The sequence below is a fragment of the Nipponia nippon genome, unplaced genomic scaffold (assembly GCF_047370975.1).
Source record: "Nipponia nippon isolate SJK-2023a ecotype South Korea unplaced genomic scaffold, ASM4737097v1 scaffold_4, whole genome shotgun sequence".
Lineage (NCBI taxonomy): Eukaryota > Metazoa > Chordata > Aves > Pelecaniformes > Threskiornithidae > Nipponia > Nipponia nippon.
Genome location: NW_028262358.1, coordinates 53623400 through 53649628, shown reverse-complemented (window position 1 = coordinate 53649628; position 26229 = coordinate 53623400). Strand labels below are relative to the sequence as shown.

The 26229-nt window shown below is 40.7% G+C and overlaps 1 protein-coding gene across 1 annotated transcript; it reads right to left on the bottom strand.

Moving 5' to 3' along the window:
• Nucleotides 1-170: 170 nt before the first annotated feature.
• Nucleotides 171-23748, bottom strand: RAB32 (RAB32, member RAS oncogene family). Its single transcript, XM_009466317.2, has 3 exons — nucleotides 23280-23748; nucleotides 6754-7031; nucleotides 171-4311 (listed from the first exon to the last, which is right to left on the bottom strand). Exons 1-3 carry the CDS (start codon nucleotides 23506-23508, stop codon nucleotides 4162-4164), a joined length of 657 nt encoding a protein of 218 aa, XP_009464592.1. The 5' UTR covers nucleotides 23509-23748; the 3' UTR covers nucleotides 171-4161.
• Nucleotides 23749-26229: the final 2481 nt, after the last annotated feature.

Here is a 26229-nt window from a genome sequence, read left to right as displayed (position 1 = left end):
TTTTGCTAAAGTATTTTTTACTCCTGAAAGTATATTTCTTAAATTCTTTAGTAATTCATTTTATGAAGGATGAAGGCATACACACGCTTAGAGAACAGTCTTTCTGTACCAAATAAGGTGTTCTGTAAAGGTAGAAAGAGGTAGCCAGTTCTGTTTTGGAACCAAGGAACAGTTTTTAAGAGCAAAATGTTTCACCATTCAATACCATAAATTTACTGCACATACTTCTTTTATAACTATTTCCTCTTATCACCATGTATCAAATGGTTACTCAGGCACTGAATCTGTAAGAATGATTCAAACTATTCCCCAGCAATTAATCACTACCAATAAACAAGGATTTGCTCAATTTAAGAAAACTGAATGCTACTACAACTCAATAGGTCTGACACAAAGTTTAAACAAACAAAACTTTGGAGCTTGGAATAGCTCATGTTTTCTACTACTGCCGTTAAGATACACCTAGAAAATCCCATACTGAAAGATCACTAATTGCTCTAACTCCTTTCTAGTTTTGTCAGCAATTGTAATGCCTCATTAAGCTTTTTAAATTAATAGAGGCTGACATTGCATTAACTGCAAAGACATACTGCAAAACTACAATCCAGGAAGACTATATGCCATCTCCAGCCTTTACAAAATTAGTTGATGGAAACATGCCAGGAAAGACATTTTCTGAGGCACTGATTCAGATTTTTACTCAAGTTTTTAATCTCAAAACTGTCCCTTAAATATAGGGAATAGGAAGTCAGGTACTTGCTCATTTAAGATTGACGTATTTGAGATTGCAAGAGATAATGAAATAAAATAGCATGGGGCCTATGTTCATCTGATTGAGGTGAATCATCACTTTACTATATATCCTGTACATGTAACACAAATGATGTTTGACACTTTTTGCTCCCTTATTAGCCTGAAGTTAAATTGGGTCTGTCTAAACTTCCACATATCTTTCCAAATCAAAGTTCTTGGGTTAATTAGGACAGGGCTTCGTAATTAGTTTAATTGACCTAAACACTTCTCCACAAACTACAGTCTCATTCTCTTCTACCAGGGAGATGCTCCCATTCCCTTTCTCAGGCTAGAATGCCAGCCTTTTCTTACAGTTTTCACCTTCTGGCTGGATCAGATTTTCTGATCCACCCCACCAGTCTCAAACATAGTAACATTTTCTCCAAGGAACAGGAATGAAAATGCAGTTTGCAGCACAAAGGAAGACTAGCCACCTATTAAAGCTCAACCTTTTTTTTTTTTTCCCAGAAAGGTTAAAGAAAAAAAAAAAAAGATACTCCATCATGCAGGTAGAAGTCAAACTGGTTTTTATACTACTAGACTTAGGAAATATCAGAGTCTGCTCTGTAACATAATCTGCAGTCACTTTAAACCTCTAGGTTTTTATTTTTCTAGTTGGTAGGTCCTTAACCTCTGCTTCTCCAGTCAGTGACAACCTGTATCAAAACTAGTTTGAGAGTCATGGCCATTCTACACTCATGTAGAGCTTTAGAAGAACACAAGCTATGTACAGAATAAGGAAAGTGCTCAAACATAGCAGCAATAGCTCTTCAAGCAGAAATTTAGACATTCTTGAAACTAATCTGCATAGGATTACACTATCACTGACAGCACCCAGATAAGATTCATGCATTCAGGTAGAATCCCGAAGCTTCAGTTTGGTTTTCATTCTGCTGTTGAATCTGAAAACAAGAAAAAGCACAATAGCTGTTTGGAAAAAAGTCTACCTCCACTTGCAGTTTCCCCAGTAAAGTAGGTATGTAAGGAATTAGCATTTGGATGTAGGCCAACCTTCTATACCATACTAGACAGACTCAAGAATTGGCCTTTTTTTGCCCACTAGTGACAAGCTTCACATTATATTGCGTAGGCTCAGTAAACTTGCAATTTCATGTTGACTTGGCTTCAACTGTATCTTGTTTGACTAGTCAGCAAGGTTTATCATGTTTTGATCTAGTCAAGAAGCATCAAATAAAACAGGCTATGCACATGTTCCACTCGTTAGTTACTGGATTTGTGCAGCTATAATTAAAGTTTAGAAAAAGACAGTACACTGGAAATTAAACAGCTTATTAAAATTGAGTTTAAAGTCTAAATGGAGTTGTTCTGCAAGTGACTGAATAGGAAGATTATGGTAGTTTCGGGTTAGCTAGAAAGGTTAACAACTCAAACAAGCAAGGAACATGGATGGGGTTCAGCTTCCTTTCTGAAGTGCTACAGGTTTTAAAAAAAATTTTAAAGTAGCAATCAAGCTTTAAATGTCCAATAAATCTGCACAAGCCTAATGGATGCATTCATTACAGTGGTGCATGACTGAGAGACCATGGACATAAGTTGAAGTTAGAGATTCCGACTAGATAACCTCTGATGAGGACAGTCAGGCATTGAAACACCTTTCCCAGGGCCATACAGTCTCCATTGTTGAAGGTTTAAGACATGAAAGCCTGAGCACCCTAGTATGACCTTGCTTGGAGAAAGATGTTGGCTTAGAAGACGTCCCAAGAACCCTTTCATCTGAATCATCTGATGATCCTAAGCTAGCCAAACCCAGTTTTAGCTTATGCCAAGCCTTACTGTGGTAATTTAAAGTAAGCCTTTAACACAGCAGTTACTAGAAGATAAAGTTGTTTTCAAATGTCAATGAAAGTATTTGTGTGTAGGGTGTGACACATGATGTGAAGATTCATGTTCTGAAAAGCATACACCAACATACAAAAGATGCCCAAATATATTTATTTGTCTCTCAAAAAGTACATTACTCTTTAGAGAAAAAAGACATCCTAGGAAATCTCAATACAGATTAAAGTATATCCAATCTGGCACATAATTCATGCTGATGTTTAAGTAAATATCAGCACTATCAGACCAAGCAAGATAAGACTTCTAAAGTCAGTAGCAATGAGGTACCAGGACAGAAGAAATCTTTAAAATAAAGAGGAGCTTCAAAGCCTTTCAGCCAAGCAGAGCCAAAGTTCCAGAATGTATTCAAGAACCGTGAAATCTCTCTAATCCTTTTGATCTTCATTTGCTGCCAGAAATACATATTAGTTATAACAAGGAAATATAAGCATCTTGGTATACAGAGTTACAAACTGGTAAGCCAGTTCACCAGATCCAAGTAGTCAGAAGAGTGCAGCACTGTTCTGAAATTGAAAAAGTTATAGCTTTTTTTTTTTTTTCATAGCTTAACTGGTTCTTGCTAGCCTATTTCCTTCAAGACCTCTCTCCTCCCTCATGGTATCCAGAACCATCTGAAGATGGAAGGAAAAAGAAGCAAGTTCATTATCACAGGACAGTAAGATACTTACTTTTTGCAGTCCTGGTAAAGCTTTCAGTGTTAGTGCATGAAAAAGTTACTGGATGTTTATTTCCGGATGTGCACATGGGTAAGGTTATATAACTATGTGCCAGCAGTAGAACTGTATTCATTAATGTGTTTCATATGTAAAGTATTAGCTGAAAATATTCTGCCCTCAATGGCTAGAGATGCCTTTTTGCTAGTACCTCTATAACCATGCCTTTCCCCTGTTAAATACCATCATTAATCCATCTTGTTCTTACTCAGTGGTAAAAGCCATCTACTTCACTCAGTCCTAGTGAACACACCAAGAAAGATACCTCCCCAGCTGTCATTGGCCCCTTCAAGATTTCTGGGATGTCTCAACCCAGGAGAACTAGCAATGAGACAGGTCCTCATGGTGGGGGATAATAAATAGGGACAAGTGTGTAGGTGAAAAGTCAGGCTAAAGTGGGACATTACTGGTGACAAAGGAAAAGTTTACAGTAAAGGTGCAAGTGTCCATTCAGCTAAAACCATGGTAAGCAAGTCCTATTTGGAATGTAGCATATGTCCTAGAAGCAAACTGGAGCCTGAATGTTGTCTTTGTTCCTTTTTAGGAGTGTAAACACTACCTTATGTTCTCAAGAAGACACTAATCATAGATGCAGCCACTCAAGCAAGTGGAATGATAACTCACAAGATACTCAGTTTCATGCTAAACAAGAATATGTAAACACCCACAAGAATCACCTATTCAGATAATACCAGACACCCCATATGGATTGTCACAACGCAGCACCATAGCAGCGGTTTGAGTTAAGGAACAGTCTTGCTGCTCATCCCATCACATTTACTGAACAGTGGTAGCATTAGCAGCACTGTGATTTACTCTCTGCTTTCAATGGGTCTAGGTCCAGTTTTGGTTTCCCCACATCATTCTCTTCATTAGGGAAGGTTTTGTAGTTGGCAAGGATGTTTTCCACCAAGAATCGAGCAGCTTCATCTATGTTGATGTTGTCCTAAAAATGTTGAAAGCAAAGAAGTCAGTGATTATTTTTTTTTTTAAATAGTCACACATTCCTATTAGAAGCTGGCCAAATAAAAAACCTCTTTATACTCTCATCAGCACAACACGAACAGCTTAGACACACCAGGTCATCACTCATACACTTGCTTATTGAAAAAAGTTACCAGAAAAGTTTGAGACAAAGTTATTCACCCATATTAAAAATAGGATACTTCAACTCTAATCTAGTAGGCAGTCGGGGGATAAATGTCACCTGCATTTGGAAGACTCAAAAATGCTAAAGTACATTTCTGCATCGGGAAAGATAATAGGCAATTACACTGTTCATAGTAGTGTTCTACCTTTTGGGGCCTCTTTCTGCTTCTGCTGCAGTTTGGATGCAGTTACTTATGTAAAAGGACCTTTTCTATCAGCCTTAAAGCCCCAGCTAAATCCTAGTGCCTCATCTAGCCACTCTACATTTTCTTGTGCATGCTTTGAAAAGCACCTTAACATACACTCTAAAGAGGTGTGTATATAGGATACCCTGATGAAATACAGCTCTATGTATCTTAGTTACTGAGAGGCTAAGCTGGCCAATGCCAAGGGGCTTTTGGCCACAGCTTTGAGCTGGCTGGGCCACCTACTAGCTCACCACAGGGTTGCCACATTTCGAATCACTCATCTTTGGTTCCAAAAGAAATACCACTGCAGTGCACTGTCTCCATAATTGTAGATCTAAACTCTACATGAGCAAGGTTAGATCATGAGAACATCTGACCCATCGCTACTGCACTTCACAAGTTGTGGCTGTCAGCCACAAACTGCCTCTGGCAGTTTGCAGATAGGTACTGTTCCCTGCCCAGAGTGGAAGATGATTCTTCTCATTTTAGTGTAAGGATTTTCATAAAGTATTTCTATGAATATTTATACTCTCTGCAGTTCTTTTGCCTTTAATATTCTCACTAATCCACAGGGAGTGGGACCTATATTACCAATGACTAGACTGAAGATTCAAGTATCAGTTCCAGCAGAAAGACAAAAGCAGATTATCAGGATATTTAAGTGGGCAGGACTTAAAACCATCAACCGATTTGGTATGCTTAGAAAACAAAACTGTCATGACTTTTTGCTAAGCTATTTTAACTACCTCTTCAAAGTCCTAAACAAGTGAATTCATAACTGAACTAGAACTAATATTATCTGGACTTTTCTCTGCACCAAGAACACTGTCGTACCTTAAATGCGACCTAAAATGGAAGTTGTCACTACACTTCCATGTTAGGTTTTGTTCCAATGTTAGCTGCATTTTTTTAACTCATGTTGAAGTTTATGCATAGCAGTGTTATGGACAGGTGAAGCTTCAGTGAAGACATAACCCAAAGCAGAATCTTGGTATTCTTCTTGAGTATAAAGAGCCTTAAAATGTCAGTTTTTAGTAACAGATGGGTGGGTTTCAGAATTTTTTGTTCAAATGCAAACAAAGTTATTAGCTAATTTAAGTAATTCCTGTCACTGTGTACACTTTTTCCTTAAAGTGGTCAGGAAAAGGCTTGTCACTTTATTTCCATCATATTCCTCCTACAGACTTTTTCTTTAAGAGTTATCTAAGCATCACTTTGTGCCAGTCCATTAGCAACAGCTAAAGGAAATAGGCAAGTCAAGGGAAGAGAGGGACTTTGAGGTTTAGCTTACCAGATAAAGGAGTTGTTAACCAGACCAGTAATTTGGTCTGTCAGCCACATTGTCTTCATCTAGAAGAATCTTTCTTTTTAAGGATCAATTGGGTTTTAAGGAACTGTTGGATTCCACTTTCAACTAAGTTACCACAAGCTTATCTGTGCATTGACCAAATCTGTAGACTAAAACTATACAACATATGAAGTTACTCAAAGTTATCTGTTTGAATAAAGTAGCTGTCCATCTTAGCTTAAGTTAATACACAGAGCAATTTGTTTTTCTCCAGTGTCAGTCTTGACACTGCCTGATAAACTAGGAAAGTTCTTTAGTGACATTATCATCGGGGTGGGTAGTAACAAGTGAGCAAATAGCTTGTTCACTTCTGGAGTCTTACTACTTCCTACATGCAACAGTGAAGACGGAAGCTGCAATTTAAACACCTGCACCTAAAGATTACTTGTATCTTTTGGACAGTTTGATCAGTGTTTAATAGTACTAATAGCTGAAGAATGACACTGATCCTGACACATGCAAGAAAAAAAAAGCTTATCGAACTCAGTTAATCAAGTTTTCCAGTTAGTTTTAAGGTTTTCAGAATTTAAGATGCAGTTCTAGTCTAAATCAAATATGCTGCAAGTCTTCCAACTTTTGCTGAACACTGGAGACTTGACTGTCTCTTCCTATACTTGATGATTTTCTTCCCCACATAACTATATTCATCCATTCTTATGCCGATACTTAGAAGAATTAAAATACGTTTCCTCTTTATGCTCACCTTGGCAGAGGTTTCAAACCATCCAGCAAAGCCACCTTCTCTGCAGAACTGGTCCATTTGAGAGGGATTCTGGCTGCCATCTTTCTTCTGGTCACATTTGTTTGCAAGAAGAACAGCAGGGATTGGGCTGCCATTAGGAAGTAGTACTTTACTGTCCAAATCATGCTTCCATTTTGAAACAGCCTCGAAAGTGGAACCTCTTGTGACATCAAAGACCACAAAAGCGCCAACTGCCTCTTTGTAGTATACTCTGGTCATATTTCCAAAGCGCTCCTGGCCTGAAAGAGAGGACAGTGAGAGAGTATATTTATATTTAAGCATGAACTGTCATCAGTGTAAATGGGCTTCTGTACCAAAATTCGGCATTTAGGTCTAGTCATCTAGTTCATACAACATTGCCTCTTCTATCCTATGTTATCTCATTGTAACAGCCATTATTTGTATCACACAAGTCAGATGCTAAAAGCAGTTTGCAATCCCAACTATCGCTTTGATTTTTTTTTTTTAATTTTATTTGTTGAGTAGTGTTCTTTGAGAAGTAATGCCTAAAAATACTACCAGCACAACTATACACAAATTCTGTCCTCAAAAAAGCTTCTGTAAGATTTAGCTATAAACCTAATCACTTCAGCTAGAGACTTAAGCATACCCAGAGACTTTTTCTGGAGGGTGAACAACAAGGGTTTCTACAAGCTCCAAGGCTAACAGCCTTCAAAGCATCTTCTGAAGAAGTCGCCTACATTATAGACTTTTTTCTTATGAAAAAGATCAAAAGGAGCTAGTTTAACGGTTCTAGCTAAACCTATTATCTTTGACTTCATCTTTTAAGTCGGAGACCTTCGCTGGAATAATTACCAACTGTAGGAGTTCTACAGCAATCCCAGGATTTGATACAAGATGACCAGAATAGTTAAAGTACAATTATTCACAAAAAAAGTCAAGAAGAAAACCAATGGTCAGCAAGTACAGTCAACTAAAGCCTTTTCTTATTAAGCATAATTACTGTAGCCACTATACTTGAAATGTAGAATTAGAGTGCCAGTTCAGTTATTCTTCTATTTGGAAGGTCAGACCATCATGCTGTGCTTGTACTGGAGCAGACAAAGCAGTGTCAAATGCAAGCATGTTGCTTGGGAAGTTCAGGCTACTAAAATGCCTTCTGCTTTCAGAAGTCTTTGTTGGGAAAAGTAGTCCCTGCACTTTATAATTCAGTTTTACAGTGTATCACCACTTCAGCTTTTAGCATTTAGTGCATATGCAGTTTTAGAAGAGATAACATAAGAATTTTAATTGGAACATAGTTATCCTCTGTTTATAAACATTCAAGTCTGCCTTTGATTAGCAAGGACAAACAGTTACAAGAGCAACTGGGTATTATGATCTTCTCAGCAAGAACCAGAAATTCATTAAGTGAAGGAACATGACAAGGGATCCTGTTCAGCAGCATGCTTTGAGCTCGATTGCCTCATTTTAATGTCAGTAGTTCAGTGTACCTATTAGCTCATTCCTGACAGACATTTTCAGAAAAGCTTGACTAAGCAGCTGTTAGAATTGCTAGAAAGCAGCAGCAGCTACAGTGAAGTTCCAGAGAACTATAAAGCTTTATAAAAAGAGGCTGTTCAACTTTAAAGTATGATGCTGCACAAAACAGTATCACTAGCCAGCATATTCCGAGAAGTGGAAATTACACATTAATTTCTTCACTACCAGCTCATTATCCCCTGTGTGAGAACAGGAAGCATGCAAGAGGAAAGTTCTTTCCTCCATATTTAAAGCTCAAGTTTTAAAGCAGCACTTATGCTGCGGACTCTAAGGCCAACAAGCCAGGCACCAACCTGCATCTCAGTGACTATGTCACTGGAAGAGGCACACTGCTGACACAAGTCTCTTAACAGTGCACACAGAACTTGAATACAAGTAACTCACATTGTCTCCCTAGGCATTTTTCAGGCTGATTCTTATGCCTAAAAGGTGTTTTTGGTATAGCCTTACTGCAAATTGTTGTACCACGTGCTTACTGTTTTCATTAATCAAATACCAATAAGAAAGAGTTTGGCCAGAAGGGGTTTACTACTGCAGATCAAGTGTGCCACATCTGAAGAAATTTTAGATTTAGATTGTGGGGATTTTTTTAAAAATGGAGCTGCACAGGGTCAAATTTAGTTATATTAAGCCAGTCACTGCATATGGCACCACAGAAGCTATGAAGAGCTCCCTCTCAGCTTCCCCATTTGGTTAGCTGTCAGTCTCACCATCGATTCCTGTTACATGGGAATGCCTCCAACTGTGCTAAAGCCCTGAGTCTTGTGTCCAATTCAGGCACTATATCCCTTCATACCATAGGATGGGCCCACAAAACAAACAGGGTAATCTCAAGGTCTACAGTGCTCTGTACCAACTTTAGTCTTCTACAAAAAGATTTCTTCAAGTTTGGCCCTGAAATGGCCTAGAAATGGACACTACTTGCTGTTATTTACCTGAGACTGCACATGAATCTGAAGCAGTGAGGGGAACAGTCCCATTAGTCCTCCCCATTCAGTTGTTGGAGATCTGTGGGGATTTCAGGTTTTTTTAATTAAGGCTATAAGTTTTCCCAAAAACTTGATGGATGTTTACATAAGAAAATTAAGTTGTATCGATTAGTTGCAGAAAGGGTTGCTAGACCGTTACCAGCAAGGAATAGAGACAGCATAATCACTACATATGAAAACTAAATTATTTGGAAATTGTGGAAGAGGTTATCAGGCAGCTGTCATTTCTCAGATAGTTATGCATGCTGTAGGTAAACATGCCTGTGATCAGTTACCACAGTGAAGGACATTACCCTTGACTGAATCCCTTCCTGCCTACTGCTCTCCCATCCAAAAAAGCTTTAAAGACAAAGAACACTTAGCAAGAAGGCCATACTAGCCTCCTATAGCAATAACTCTTGCTGAAGCCTACACAACACAGTGGGTCTAAGGTGTAGGAGAGAGATTGAACTAGTAGAGGGTCACATATAGCTTCCAAAGAACAGAAACAAAGTTACAAAGTATATATCATAACCAAACTTGTCCTAAACACCAAATGTTTAGGAGGCCTAGCCTTGGCCAGGAAGTCTGGTCATCACCCAGGTAAGTTTGTCAATTCCATTTCCAAGAGAATTTGCATCATCTTACCATAGTCAGTCTTCCCCACCCACCTGGCCCAATGCCTTAATATACAATGAGCTGGAGAGCTGCACTGACTGGTAATCAACCAAGAACACCTGGCAGTTGCTTCTTGACACTGGTGACTTCTCATGACCCAGTATCCCCCAGACTACATAAGCCTTTAGCACCACGGCAGCCCTTTCCCCTGTTGGTAAAATCCAGATATGCTATACCAGAAAGGCAATGACAGTCTTGTAGCAGAACAGCAGACTAGCTGAATCCCCTCATGGGGTCCTGATCAGGAGAGAGGCCACTGCAAGTGGGGTTGTGCTAACTGGCAGATTCAGGAGCTCTGGAATAATACAGAAGCCAAGGTTAGCTTTGTACAGTAGCTTTTCCTCATCTTGTGAGAAGACAGCAGTTCTGGTAGGAACATAAGCCTGCACTGAACTGTACTTTTCTTTGTACTCTATAGCAGTCACTTAGAAAGCATAGGCTTCAGCTGTCCAGAGCACTCACTTAAGTATTATTTCTAGCTGGCTTTATTGATAGAAGTTCTTGCTCCTATAGTACGAGTTTTAGATTTGGAGAAACATTAATACATATTCTTCTGAATTTAAATTTGAGTGAAAGTAGACAACTGATATGCATATTGGCATAAAAGCCTCTATCTTTACTTAGTAAATTTAAGCTCTACATTAGGAGGATTTGATACCCCTTACCCCTAAACACACACAGAAGCTCAACACCACTGTAGTATTACAATTAATGCCTTTTAATAGGTCAAATACACTCCAGTATGAGTGCTGCCCTTTTCTAAAGTAGCCCAAATTCCAAAACAGTTTATTACAGAGCTGCTTTCACCTCTAGAATTCACATCCACTAACAATAGATCCGACCTGCATAGTAGCTTATGACTGCTCTTCCATCCTGTCTGGAGGTCTAATGAGGATGGATATATTCTTTTTATTCCCTAGAAAGAAGACAGAAGCAGTAACACATGGCCTGCCTAAAAGCTGAGTTTTGTTGTGGTAAAAGGTATATGGCATGAGGCAGGAAGAGAATTTAGTATAGACTGAGTAGACTTTCTTTACAATCCTGTTATTACTGACAACACACAAGCTTTAGGTTGAGCTTTTGTAGGAGTGCAGGGCATTCTAGACCACCTTTTGAAAAGGTAACAGGACTTTCAGGCAAGGCTTTTGCAAGTGCTTTTCTGCTTGCAAAAAACTCATACAGAAAAAGCAAACTGGAGAACACACCACTCCTCCAAAGTCTGGAGTGTGAACATCATTCTCTGTTTAGGTTATTAAAACTAAATTGACTCCATTTTTGCCACACTCAGTTCAGCCAGGGATTTGTCATTCCCTTTCCTATGTCCAGCAGAATTTTTGCTGTAGTCATTTCACTATGTGTGAGAATAGTGTTGAGCTGTAGCAAAAGTGGATCATACCCCCAGAGGGGAAAAAGTCTAAAAGTGATCAGATGAAACTAGACTTAATCTCCAGTGTGTATAATCATGGAAGGAAGACGACAGGAAAATTACTTGCTTACTACAGCAGTATGAAAAGGACATCAGAGGATTAATCATTCTGGTAGTTCTAGTGCCTTGACAGAAAGCTGATGGTACCACAAAGTTACCTTCCTCTGTGCTTTAGGGGTTCAGGTGTAGATGAGGAGCTAAGCTACAGGGCAGTCATGGGGATCAGCGGTTTTGTTTGGGGGTATGGAAGTGGCTGCATGCAATGCAAACTTCTGCATTCTCTAACCACAAAGTTTTCACATCTAAATGACTCGGCATATATTGTCACCATATTTTCCATTAATTGCAGCAACATGAAGTGAAATACTTGCATAATGTCATGCATCAGGAACTAATAAAGTTCCCTACAGCAGCACCACAGGAATTAAGTTTAGTTTAAAATTGTATCAGAACTTGGGAGCTATTATTGCTTCCTAGTTTACAATGCAACAGGAGTAAACCGTAAGTTAAAAACAACATGAAAAAATTATAGCCAGGTCTGACATTAGAAGCTTTATCTTTGTCCTTTACTTCACTGCAAAAGATAAGTTATCATCATAAGATTCAGGCACTGACAGCCTTGCCTTGAAGTACATTTTAAAGATTTTCTACAGCAATCTTTCTCAGTGTAAGGAATAAACAAGAGAATCCTGTTTATCACAGCAGTGTAACTTATCATTGTGGAAGTTCTTGCTTTTAGTTAGCAGGAGTTACCCTACACTCCTACCATTATTTTTGCTCTTAACTATTTTTGTTCCTCCTATGTGATGGGAATTGAGACTAGAAAAAGCAAGTTAAATGTACAAATGAATGCTGGATATGCATGATATTCAGTCTGTCAGGGTTCCATCTCCCAGACTACTTACCATACCTAGAAGTCTTAATACATAGTGTATATTAACTAACAGAAACCAACTCAAGGAGAGTAAAATGAAGAAGCTTCCCCAGCTATACTTTTTTTGCTATGAAGGTAAATTCTGGTTCATCTCTGTCAAGACCAACAGTATAGCATGAGTTCCCCTACCTTGTAAAAACCTAAGCTCAGTCTATTCTGAAGCCACACAACTCAGAAGCCAGAGTTGTGTCAGTTGCATTTAAACCCTTAACATCTCATCAGGAGTACTGATGGACAACTGGACAAAGTCTAACTTCTCTTTCAAATGAGACTAGCAGTTCTGACATCCTCCAAAAATTGTGTCATTAATGAGGAAGAGAAAGATGACCAAGAGTTATAAAAGCCTGACAATTAGAAGAATGATGGAACAAATAGTTTCTTTTGTTGAAGTAATGTTAGTTTAAGTTATCTTTGACAGGCTAATCAGCTTAATGGGTGTCCAGAGCTCAAAATTTTATTTTAACAAGTTTGGCAGTTCCACATCAAATAATCTTAACCTAGAGATGCACAGTTTAGACTAAAGTAATCCAAAAGAATGCACAACTAGAAGAGCTCTATTCCGAAGTTGTTTGCTGCTAACTAGAAGACCATTGCAACAAAGTTTTGCAGTTTTTCCCTGGACTCAATAATACAGAGTTGTCAAGTCCGATAAACAGCAAAAAGTCCTCAGTTTATTAATAGAGCCAAGCAGCTCTTGCTAACATTGTCCTTCAGAATGCTGAAGTTCAGTGTTCAGTTAGTTTACAAAGCAGTTTAAGTTCAACAGAAAGGCAGCATATACAACACAGGATAAGTCTAACCTATAAAACCAAGCCAAAAAACTATCCAGCAATACTCCAGTAGTGAAGAAAATAAGAGACCTAGTGAATCAAATTAAGAGAGTTCAAAATGCATAGAAGTAGCATCCTGCTAGTGTATTATTTCAGTTATTCTGCTTTCCTGTCAACAGGTACTGTACACTGCAGTGAACTCAGACATCACAGGACGCTTATTAAGCTATAGTGAACAGTTGTAATAAATCAGTTTTAGTCTGGGAATACTTGAACATTCTCCTTCCATCATGAGAAGGGTTCTCAAATCAACTACTTACCATGATCACTAATAGTCAATATTAGTCATACCAAAATTCAAGAAGGGTCATTAGTGACAGCCAGACTAATTTTAATTTGACTGCCAACACCATGGCTCATAGGTCCTTGCTATCAACTACTCTGACCTTATTAGCCACACAGTGTGCAAGCACAGTGCCACTATTCAGACTTCAGTGCCAAACTCTACAAATCAGTTGTTTCAGACAATTTCCTGGACCACGAGACATTTGCGCTTTTATTCATCTAGACAGGAAAAAAACCCAATTCAACAGTAAGTGAACCCCGTTCTCTCCAGTCTTTCTTCTGCCAAGGGAAGCCCTAACCTAATGAGCACTCTCTTCCCTGCTCCAGTTGTGCTGCTTTACAAAAAGTTTTCTCCAGCTCCCTGAATTTCTAGGATCAGGCTTTCACATACTAACATCAAGGAACAGCTGAGTGGCAGCTCCTTATTTACAGTTCCATCTCTCAAAGTTTTAACGGTTGGATTTTATGATCTTAAAGGTCTTTTCCAACCTAAACGATTCTACGATTTATTTCATTCAGTGTGGTAGATTTAAGCTAAAGCGCCATCGAAAATGGCTGGGCACGCAGCCCAGTCCTCTCAGTGAGTTAGAGTCACTGTCCCTTTCAGAACTCACCTAAGTCCTTTAGGAGCCACAGGCAAGAACAGACTACAGTTTGGATGCCTGTTGCTCCGACAGCTGGATGTTTGGCACAATACAGCAAATATCCAGAACTGCCCTGAGGACGCATCTCCCAGTTCTCCAGACATCTAATGTACATTTTAGCACTACCTGGGTCAGGTGAGAGCCGACTGAGGCTCCTTTTTAGCCAGATATATCAATATGCTACTGGCAAGCTACCACTGCTGACAGCATTCCCTTCTCCCCAAACCAGCACAGCTTGTCCCAGAACTGTCTTACCCAATTAGATTGAATCTGTTATTCAGCAAGAAGTAGGTTAACCAAACCACTATCAATATTACAGGACATGTTCAAGTGTGTCTACCTGCTTTTTCACATGGGTAGCAGCCGTAGATTGAGAGTAGACAGACTCTGAGATGGTCAGTGCTAGATGTCTCTCCACTCCTCATTCTTACCCATTTAAGGTGTTAGTACAAAGTTGCCAAGTGTTTAAACCACAGAGGTGTTGAACTATACTAGCAGCTCTAGCAGGTATTAGAAACCTGTGAGTTAAAAAAGGCATGTCTAGCCTAACTTTTACTTTCCACCATTGTGGAAGTAATATTTGGTATCTGTGGTTCTGATGACAAACACTAAGAGGTTAATAAGCAAGAACAAAAATATTATATCTTCCTGTATTAGACAGTACTAGAAACAGTTTCACTGACTGCAGCTCTTAAAGTTTAACAGACAAAAAGCAATCTCAGATGATTTTAAGTGAATTGCTAGCATCCTTTCTTACTAAGGGTAGTGTGGGAAAGTTAACTGATCACTGGATGGACCTCTTCCCAACAGTAACTGTCCCAAACCCTTCAGAAGAGCAGTGTTCAGGGAAAAGGTAACCAGTCAGTTAATCCCTGTTCAATTGACTCCCACTTGACCTTAAGAGATGACTTTTGGTACTCTCGTTATGTCTACATTAGACAGTGGCAAGGTGCAGCTGAAGCAGTTCTGCTGAGCGAGACTGTCAGAGACCTGACAGTATACTATATGCACAGTGTGTATGAGAGACTTACTCTGTCGTCATTGAAAAGTCACTGAAGAATATCAGTTCAGGTGCAGCAGTATTTTGATTGTTTAGATTATAACAAAGTGCTTTCACATGTTCTTAGAATTCACTATTTCATTCTGAAATGGTAGGAAGCAGTTTGCTCTAAAGTTTCATTGCACAACAAAGCTGGTTTCTAACCTAATAATTTGTTAGCTACCCGGATTTTCAACATCAGTGAGTAGTCTTTCCATTCACTGTTTGCTATTGTTATACTTTATTCTAAAGCAGGGCAGTCGTGTTCACTACCAGTCAAACCGCAAGAGCACTGACGTACAAGTGCTCGGAAGTTAGACACTCAATTTCCATCAGCAACCCTGACCACATCTATCATCCTAATAGATGGAAAAAGGACACCATTCTCTTTTGCAAAGACAGAAAGCCTTCCTCAAACAATTGCACAGCTCTCGCAGGGAATTTTACAGCAAGACTGATAAACTTTTCATTTCTGCCTGTAGCCTTAGGCTAATCTAATGATTTAAGATTGTCCAAACTGACTTTAACAGCTTACTGTCTTGTCTTTAAGAAGTTTAGAGGCAATACCCTGCACTTATGGTCCAACTGGCTCTGTCCAGCATCAAATATATTCTATGTAGAAGTATGACAATCATGTTTGTATAAGAAAGTTTCGCCTGTTTTGCTTGCATCTTTCATAAACAGCAAATTAACAAGAGAGGAAGTCTGTGACTAAGCACTTGATTTCCATCCCCAGAAAAGTACAGTTCAACCAAGCTGAATGATTTCTAACTAGCTGTCAACTGCAACCTGTATGGAAAAACTCTCCTTGCATTAGTATTCAGAAAAAGTTGACATAGTCCAATTAGTGCCAGCAACAGCATGAATTGCTATTTCCTACCTTGCTTTAACTAGACTTAAACAAGTCATCTTCCAGAGTTAAGCTGTTTTCACGCCTGACACCATTTAATCCATCTCCTTTGGTGCACTGTCATGCAGCGAGAGCTGTATTGCGTACTTAAAAGTGATGCCTTGTGGCACTACAGTATTTCACAGCACACAGAAGAACAATCCTAAAGCCAGTTTGTCTCAAGAACAACTTTATCATGAGACTGAAAAAATGTTAATCTCTAAAATAGTCAACGTGTCATGGCACATTGTGTGAGATTGGAATTTTGTATCAAATAGCTGTCACTTTGCTCTACCCAGCACTCTAGCCTGGGAGCATTTGAAGAACAAGTTCCTATAACCTGTTTGCGGTAACGCTCAGGGGCTGCTTTTTCATCTATTATTCGAAAAGCTGCTAAAATCCACACAATACGGACTACTGGTTTTCATTTGCTGCTAATCTAGAAGCCACTGCTACTGAAAGTTTCCTATGCTTTCTCTAGACAGAGTTAAGATATTTATTTCTAAACAAGCTCTATAAAGCCCCGAAATCCCATCATTTTTCAAAGCATAATCTCACCACCCCATCTACCTTTGTTCTGTGTCTCCATAGCCAGAGGAGAACTTTGAACATCTAACATTCTACCACAGGTAGCTTGAGAAGCACGCTGTGCTTTGCAGTCATTGCTTGCTGCTGGTCATGCTAGCTTTAACACTTGCAAGAATTTCACAAGAGTTATTCCTATGCTTTCATAGGAAAATATAAATAGAAATTCCCTTACTGCAAATCACTTCCTTCTGACATGCCATATCACACTTCGGAACTTCTGAAGAGAGTATTTGGAGGGAACAGTTTACAACAGACTGCAAAGGCAAGGCAATGGTTACCACTGGAGTTCAAGGAAGGTATTTCTAACAGCTGCGAGACTGAATCCCAGTGGCCTTGCTGACTACTGAAGGGGAGAAACTTGTTTTGTACAGCATGTTGGTGCCTTTTTTGGAACCAGGCAGCTAAGATTATTTTCTTGCCTGCATTTCATAAGACATGTAATCAGTTTCAAACAACCCCTTTACAGCACTTGCCAACTCAAATTGTACTTGTGTACATGCCCTTCAGTGACACCCTGTCCTGGTGTGCATATAATGACAACCAAACTGGTAAGAGGCAAAGTGGAGATGTAAATAAGGTGAAGACACTAGGACTCTGAAGCTGCAACAGTGACACAAGGAGAGTTGATAAAGGTCTATTTACATTCATGTAAACTCCATACAGTAAGTGAGAAGTGTATATTTAATATTGTCTACACTAGTTTGTCTCTGAAGGGTAATGCACTGGACTCATCAAACCAGCTTAATTTCCAACTACTTGAGTCACTATTACACGAAGGGCAAGAATTTGGCCCATACTTGCCTCAGAAAAGCTTATGATCAATGTAAGTTAATTATTTCTGCAAAGATTTGTTGTTTGTTTTTATAATTTGACCCCAAAATTAGTTATGCTGTGTGATATATACTATTTTTCCTCCTGTCTGCTATATTACACATAAGAACTTAGGTATCACCTCCCTTTAAGGTAGCTTCCCACCTGCCCATTTGATGGATACCCATCCATCCATACTTCATTCTCTGTATCAGAGTGCTAGTGAAGTATTTTTATTGTGATGTTGTAGAAAGCATAAAGCTTCTGAGCAACTGCTATATATGATATGAACCTTATCTATTTGAGAATAAGGCTGAAGCTCCATCTATTCCACAGTGATTAGAAGCTCAAGCACTAACTGCATTTCCATTATTGACAGAAATTATGAGTACCTGCAAGATCAATACAGCAAACTTTCTTTTAGGCATGTACAGGTGGTCTTCTGAGATCACATCTTTAACCCCATTTCTTGTAGGACACCTAGAAAAACCTTTGGGGAAATTCTAAGCTTATTTCCAAGACACCCAAAGAACATCTGTCTCAATTCTACCATTTAACTGAAAATTAACTGAACAGTCCTGTCTTGCATAATCAAAGTTACCATACTAAACTGCCTTACAACACCAACTTCAAGACAGTAACATTTCCCATATGCTTATGGAATTCCATCAGCACACAGGCTTTAAGAAGTTTAGCTCAAGATAACATATACAGTACTTCGAGTTGGTATATAATATAGTGCTAAGCAAAAGACCCTTCACCAATACGAATGATTCAGTACCCCACTGGTAAGAGAAGGAAACTGCTTCATCAGCAAGACCAAAACCCATGCCTTGCTTGATAACATTTCGTAAAAAAAAATTACTTAAATAGAAGAATTCAGAAAAAAAGAAAGCATGCTGACATCCAGAATCTGTATTCAGAGGTGTCTGAAGGCTGGAGACACACCAAGAAGAAACAAGTTTAACATGTTCAGGACTTATTTGGATACTTAGCCGTAGAGCTCCAAGTACAGCAAGTCATTCTCAACTGAAACCTCATAACTCTAATTCAGCTGTTCCTGAAGAGTCACAACAAAGGACACCCACACAAGATTTCCCACAGAGGGGTGGTTTCTAGAAGGAAACCTATAATACACCTACAGTTCTGTTCCTTGCCTCTACTGCTTCTAAGACAGTGATCAAAACCTTTCAACATTATCAGGCTGTCTACTTTCCCCTCCTCAAACTTTATCTGCTAGTCTTGCATGTTTCCAGCTACCATCATCCTTAAGTAATTTTTCTCATATGAGATTCATACTTAAATGTGTGTAAGCAGGAAGCATTCAGAAATCAGTCACAGGTCTTTCAAATCTTTTTCATCAGTCTGGACTTCACATAAAATTCTCCAGCCCTGACTGGGAGCTTTCTGACCTGCCTCAGCTGTTACCAGACTGATAGTACTCCCATCTGCACATGTATGCAGCTGCTGCAGGAACCTCCATCACCACATAAACTAGGAAATAACCTCAGATCACTTACTCATTTCTGAAAAAGCTCTAACCTCCAAGTGCAACATCCATTTCTGGTGCAGTTATTTATGTGCACATTTTTCACTCTTCCTTCCTCATCATACTCATTAGGTATTTTTATAGCAGCGAGGAAAAACCACAGTTTAGGGCAGGTTCTGCCTAGATTCTCTTGCCTCCACTCTATGGTCACTTGTGTAGAGCATGTTTAGAATACTGAAGTACAATCATTCCTCTTCTGTTTGGCCAATTTCATAGCCACAGTCTTCCAGTTAAAGTAGTACTTCAGTTTTAATAAACACTTTTACAAAGAAATTCAAATGAAGTCCTGGAAGAAGAGTGCTATTACACCAAAGTTAATGCAGAATTGCTCAAAGCTTTAAAAACAGTTTTGTCTACCAGTTGTCATTAGTGACATTCTTCAGGAGAAGCCAAGATCTAGTGGTCATCTGTGACTTTTACCACCCCTGGCCTCCAGAGAGTTGCATGTTCATACAGGCTAATGTGACTGACAGTGGTAACCAATGTGATCATAAAGCAGCAGCTAACACTACTCAGTTGCTGGTCTTATTAGCTCAGATCAAAAGTTTTTATGATACAGAAGGTCCTTAAAGTGTTTTTTCAGTGATAGTTGTCCAAGTTTCATCTATATGCTATATTCGCCTCCTATACTACATTGTGGTCAGTGCAGTATACTTGCTAAAACAGCATGCCTGTCAAGTAGGAATCTTTAGTGTATTATAACAGACTTTAAAAGCACTTCCCTATCATTAAGATTCCTTTGCTTTGTATCTCTTTACCACAATGACTCATTCCTATCTCCTATTTATTTTGCCAATTATTTACGTCCTTTGATCAAGGGGATTAACCTGGTTTTAACACTTTCAGAATTTATCCAGGAAGAAAGATTTATCATAACTCCATATGTCAAGATAAAAAAAAAAAAAACCAAGAGTAATGCCTAAGGGCAGCTAAGGTTTAGAAGTTTTGCTCCTGTATGAACATGCATGTAATCCGTTCAGCTTCTTTCAGAACACTTCACACTGCAACCAAGATAATTTGACAGCGACTGATCAGTCTTATTCCAAGCTTTTTGCTCTCCATTATTCAAGAAGCTACAACTTGTGTCTAAAAACTAAATCTAAAAACTAAAATGACTGAGTATTTCTGGAATATACAAGTCTAGGCACAGCAGTACCCTTCTTCCCCCTTCACTCTTTCACACCCCCTCCCCTTTGATCCTGCTGCAGGAATTTGCATGACTTTGTACTTTCCAACAGCAAGACTATTTTCACCAGAAAAACAGCATAGGCCCTGTAACACTGTCATCCTCTATTCAATAGAATTATCTAATCCCTAAAAAACCTCAGCTAGCACAAGAAATTGAAGTCACTCAGGAACCTGCTGCATTGCAATACACAGCACAACATTCATCGGTCTGGCAACAGTCACACCAGAAACCAGCACAGTATCTGCATTATAATCTTTAGCTGATGACTGAACTACATGGTTAGTTTTTATCATTGATTTAGGTACAGACCCTTACATTGCAGCACCCAGCTATTTGAGGAAAGCTTTTTATGATGAACTATTAAGTACAAGCTTTGATCTAGTGAAAAAATAACATGCCTTACTATGCTTAAGGGTTAGGCTTTAATTCAGAAGCCTTTTTAAAGGCATCAAATCAATTCAGAATGCCAGCACCATATTGCTTGCAGGGAAGTCACATGTAACATTACTTACCATAAGATTTAGATCCCTTCAAGAGATCTAAAGCTGTTTGTCTGCACACACCAGCAGACAAAATTATCTACATGAGCTGTTGAAAGCCAGAAGACAGTTGGGCTGATGACTTAAAAGGGAATGACTATCACATGCTCAGATACTTTGTTACACACTTTAATAAAGCGCCTTAGGGAACGTGTGCTATGACTATAGAGAAGCCATCGTCAACCTGGTTCTCTAATAATTTCTATATAAACCTTTTAACATCCTCAGGCATTTAGAAATATTTATGAGTATAGATGTAGAAAGCTGTAGAACACATTCCCAGGTCAAGGACTTTAGCAGGTTTAAGACCATGAAGCAACCCTTATGGATACTAAAATCCCTTTTATTTTTATGATTAACGCTTAACTGAGATGTCAAGTTCTACAGGAGTCTGAACTGTTACTCACACTGGCTAAGCACAGCCCAATCAACTAACACTAAGACTAAGATTACTTCTCTTCCTGGTCTTGTTTGTTTTTTTTTTTAATGGGGAAAGGACCTCCAGCCCCTTGGAAACAGAAAAGCCTAAACTACCAGGTTAAACATAAGAGTTTGGAGTACAAATTGCAAAACAGCTGTATTTTCCTTTTTCATTTTTTCTAGGGAAAGACTAGTCAGGAGTTTCGTACAAAACTATGCACCACATGGTAATATAGGAAAATTTTTGCCCGTTTAGTAGGGCATCATTTGCAATAGGTCTGGAAGTGTTATGAATAGTATATAGTCATTTTGGTGACAGGAAAAAATTTATTCGTCAATCTATCAGCAATATTAGCACAAGCCTCCAGGAATTTATGAGCAGCTCTTAACTCAGTCCTCACCTAGCAGTGTCCAAGATACACTAAGGACAATAATCAAGAGTGAAAAATACTGTCTTGAAATAGATCTTGAAATTAATGCATGGGTGTATTGACAGGGCTTCCCATAACCTCAATAGGTTCTGTCCAAATTCTGTTGTAAGTTACAGCTAAGTTTCTGCCTAGCCTGTTGAAAGAGATTGCTTTGGCAAAGCACACAGCCTACCCCAGTCTCAGAAACCAAGGGCTGAAGAGAAGTTAAACACAAGCATGGCAGCCTGCCAAACCCCAGGATCCTGATAGTCTCCCCTCTTTAATCTTTGGAACCCCAGACTTGCTAAAATACATCCAGAGTGTTGTAGCAGCTTGCACTGATACTGCCAATTGATTTAAAGAAAGTTAAAACCGATATGTGAAAGGAACATGTCAGAAGAGAAAGCCTGCCAACATTTTACTCGCTCTCCAAAACAGCAATTAGACAATATTTTAGTTTGCCCTACAGGCCAGCAGCAGAAAGATCTACGGTGTATTTCAGCATATGGCAGTAAGAACCAGGCTTTTTAGTTTGAGGAATCATATTTGAAGTGTTTTAAAGATAACCTTTAGAGCAGAAAGACCAGAAGCTGATGTACAGCTGGTCTGTCACAGGGTTACAGCAGCCACATGCTGTGCTTCCTCTTTTCCCAGCTTCCACTTGATAAAGGGTGGAGATCATGGAAACAGTAACTACCAGTTGTTATCCTAGTATCTTCCAGTAGTATAAGTTTAAACACAAGCATTTGAAATATAGTCTACTTTTTCATATCCAAGGAGATACTCTGAACATGGTGGAGAGGGATGGAAAGAGCTGCAGGTTAATACCTGGGCTGCACACAAACCTAGAAAGGCAATACCAACTTGAGATGATTAAGGAGTTGAGGACACTGACTTCTTACAAGACCACAGCAAAACAGAGTTTGTTCTGTGGCATTTAACACCACAGCATAAGTAAAGTTAACCGTGATAGGTATACAGTTGGAGTCTTTAAGACAGAGGTGTTAAAGAACAGTTTTGAACTATATATAGGAAAGGAATGATGTGTGGTTCGGACAAGCGAACAGGGCTTTTCTGCTTCCGTGTGCTCAAAGTACCTTTTTGATACACAAGCCCTTGATCTGGATGTAGAACTAAGCATAACACAAGTCCCATTCCCTCACTACACATTGCAGGGACACAGGTTGCTTCTGAATTAAATAGGTGACTCCAAACATGCAAAGTTTGACCATACTTCCTTTGAAGGCAATTTTAGCTATTTGAGTTACCTTTAACCTGTAACGTGTGCTTATTAAGCACAGCCTACTTGGAAAAGATACTTATTTCATCTAGAAGTGTTACAGAGCCATAACCATGAATGAATTTAAGCAGTAGTCATAACCAAGGCCACAAGCACCTGGGCAAGTGGCTCGGGAGGAGCAGTATGAGCAGGAACCCTCCGGCAGCCCTGGGGCCAGCAAGCAGAGCAGAGCAGCTTTTTGAGGACTGCTGTAAAACCCTGGGCCAAGCCAAGAGCCCCACAACATCAGCCAACAGGAGCACGCACAGCCTATAAAAAGTCAAAAACTTCACTCCTACATCAAGACCTCCCTCTACTTATGCTCAAACGCAGACAAGAGGGGTTGCGGGCAATAGGGGGAAGGAGAAAAACAAGACGACAGACTTCACAGTCAAAATACACTTTCCTCGGCAGAGGGCGGGCCCCGCGCCCCCCGACAGGCGGGTCCACGGGCCTCTGCCCCCTCGGGGCTCACCCTGCAGAGAGACGCCCGCCCCCGGCCCTTACCTGCTATATCCCAGAGCTGCAGCCGCACCAGGGTCTTGCTGTCCCAGTTGATGACTTTGAGGGCGAAATCCACCCCGATGGTGGCCCGGTAGTGCTGGGAGAAGAGCTGGTGCACGTAGCGCTTGATAATGCTGGTCTTACCCACGCCCAGCTCCCCGATCACCAGCACCTTGAAGAGGTGCTCCCGGCACTCCGGCACGCCGGAGCCCGTTCCTTCCCCGCCAGCCATCCTCGGGCCTCCCGCGGAGCGGAGCGCAGCGCTGCGGGGCCCGGCGGGGGACGCCGCGGGGAGGCCGGGCTGCCGGGGCCGCGGCTCTCCCGCCTCTAAACTTTCCCAGCCGGCAACTTTCCTCCAACTTTCCCCAGCCGGCTCCCCGCCGGGCCGGCCCACGCCAGCGAGCGGGGGGAAGAGGGGAGCGGGACGGAGGGAAAGGGAAACCCCGCAACCACCTGACTGCAGTCACAGGACGCGGAAACTCCGCGGTCTTATAAAAGCCCGGGGCGGGGAGGGCGGCGGGGAGGGGCAGGGGGAGGGACCCGGCCCGCCCACCCGCTCCGGGGTACCGGGGGGTTGAGGGGGGGGGGATGGCGGGATGGGGTCCCTGGGTACCCCCGGCGGCTGCCTCGGCTCCTCGCCCGGCGGCGGAGGGAGGCCGCCGCTCCGCCCCGCTCTCCCCGGCCGCTCCCCGGGGCACGGCCGTGCCCCGGGGAGCGGCCGGGGAGAGCGGGGCGGAGCGGCGGCCTCAGCGGGAGCTGAGCGTCAAAAGGGGGCTCACGCCGTGGAAACTCCAGCATCCTCTGCCCGCGTTTACTGGTAGCGGCAGCCAAGTTTTCTCTCGGTCAAACACTCAGGTTTTCTCCCCTCCGTTCGGTAAAGCGCGTTATGGCAAAGAGGTTGCTGGGACAAAAAGGGCTTTATCAGGATGACTGCTAATAGGAGTACTCCAGTAACCCGGGCTGGCACCCGCAGTCGCCTCTCCGTTCCTGGGCCTGCTGGCTTCCCCACCTGGAGCCAGCCTGGGGCCCTGTGAACGCACCCGAGCCGCCTCCCTGCGCTCGCACGCTTGCGATAAGGCCTGGAACCGCACACCGGGGAAGGATGGTGCTGAGCTCACCCTGTGCAAGCAGGCCGAGGGCGGAGGCAAGAGCAGTGACGTAGTGTAGGCCATCATGCGTAAAAGGCTCAGGTAACGGGATGAAATCACCTCCTCATCTGCAGGGTTCCTGTCAAACACCTACAACTGAATTTGGTTCCCTTCTGTTCCTAAATTAATCCAGTAAAGTATTTTTTATCACTCCGTGGTTGTTTCAAAAAATACATCAGACGAAGCAGTAAATGAACAGACACATTGTTAGAACCCAAGATAAAATAAGGTTCCTGTCCCTAGGACCATGTAGTACCATATGTGCAGATTGTAAGAGCTGGGCAAAAAAAAAAAACCTTTGCTAACATGCTCTCCAAATGAAACACCCAACCCCGGGCATTAGTGCTTGCAATAAGAGGATGGAGTTGTGCGGCTGAGTGGTACTGTCTTAGTGCTGTGACGTTTAGCTATCATGCAAGTTCCTTAACAAAGCTATTTTGTGCCAGAGAGCAATGAGGACTGGTCCAAAAGGGAAACATTACGTGACTGTCTAGACAGCATGCGTGCACCAAAGTTAGGAGCCCAAGTGAAGATCTGATTAGGAGTGACGGGATGCCTCCGACAGGAAACAAAGTAGTTAAAACATCTGGTAACTGATCTGGCAAACAATCATCAGTTGCTCCTCATTTTATAGTATTTTATTGTATATACTAATTCCTTTGCTACGCTTTTAATTAGTGGCTTGAGTAAAATAATCCAGACTTTCTCAGTTGGCTTGAAGCATGCTTACTTCATGTCACACAAAGTTGATGCATGCAATGTAGATGGAAGTGGGTGAAGAGAACAACTGTCTGGCAAAATGAGGCAAAAAAGCTAGACTTCTTGGAGAAAAATCATATTTAGCAATTTCGGGTTAAATTTATTCATTTAAGCTGTCATGCTATATTAACTTCAATACAATTGTTCTAATTAGTATTTACTTTACAGCAGAAGTAATAACATCAGAATATAAATTAAGGGAAGACTGTTACTCAAAAATTAGATGGTTTTTTTGATGGAGGGTGCCACAGGGTAGCACAGGTTCTCTGGCAAGAGATGAGATAAACAAGAAACATTGTCATTAGTTGGGAGGTTGAAGATGAATACGAGACACCTTATTTCAGGTGCGTGTACCTTAACCTCTATGGGTTCTGGTAAATCTCTTTAGCTGTATCTAGACTGATAGTCTGTCTGCGTGCACAGCTATGGTCCATTCAGATTGGGGATCTGGCTGGCATGCACTGAAGATCTCTCCCCACACAGGTGCCCAAGTTTCTCTCCTTCTTCCAGTTGGGATGGAAGTGAATTGTCACATGCTCACAAAAAGATATGGCTGGGGTCTAATATGGATGCAGAAGCCTAGTTCCTCAGGCTTAGATGTAGTCTTTGTGTCTTCATTCCTCACCTGTCAGATGGTGATTATAGTACTTTCCTATCTTACAGGAGAGCTATGTTCATTGATTACCAGGCACATTCTGCCATTACATGGCAGAAGGTGGTATACTTGATTGTTCTAATTGCAGGCTTCTCACAACATTAGATAAATTGTTTTTCCTTGCATAGATGGGGTGGAAATTTTAGGCATTTCCTACCATTTGTTAGGCCTGCCTACTACCCTCTTTGTCTTACATGCCACAGAACCTCATTACTCCCATTACTTTCTTCATTCCTCCTCCTCGTTTTGTAGGGGAACATAGATCATATCAGACAAGTAAGTGAGCAACTATGCTATTGTTAGTAAACTGAATACAACTACTTCAGTGTACTTGAAATTTGATAGCAACAGTACAAAAGAAGCCTGTAGGTTAATTTTTCAGGCTCACATA

Excerpts from the sequence above, each read along its gene's own strand:
- RAB32 (XM_009466317.2), bottom strand. The coding sequence starts at position 23,508 with ATGGCTGGCGGGGAAGGAACGGGCTCCGGCGTGCCGGAGTGCCGGGAG. Across the intron at positions 7,032-23,279 it reads GCAGCTCTGGGATATAGCAG|GCCAGGAGCGCTTTGGAAAT; the intron begins GTAAGGGCCGGG and ends CCTCTCTTTCAG. Across the intron at positions 4,312-6,753 it reads GGTTTGAAACCTCTGCCAAG|GACAACATCAACATAGATGA; the intron begins GTGAGCATAAAG and ends CAACATTTTTAG.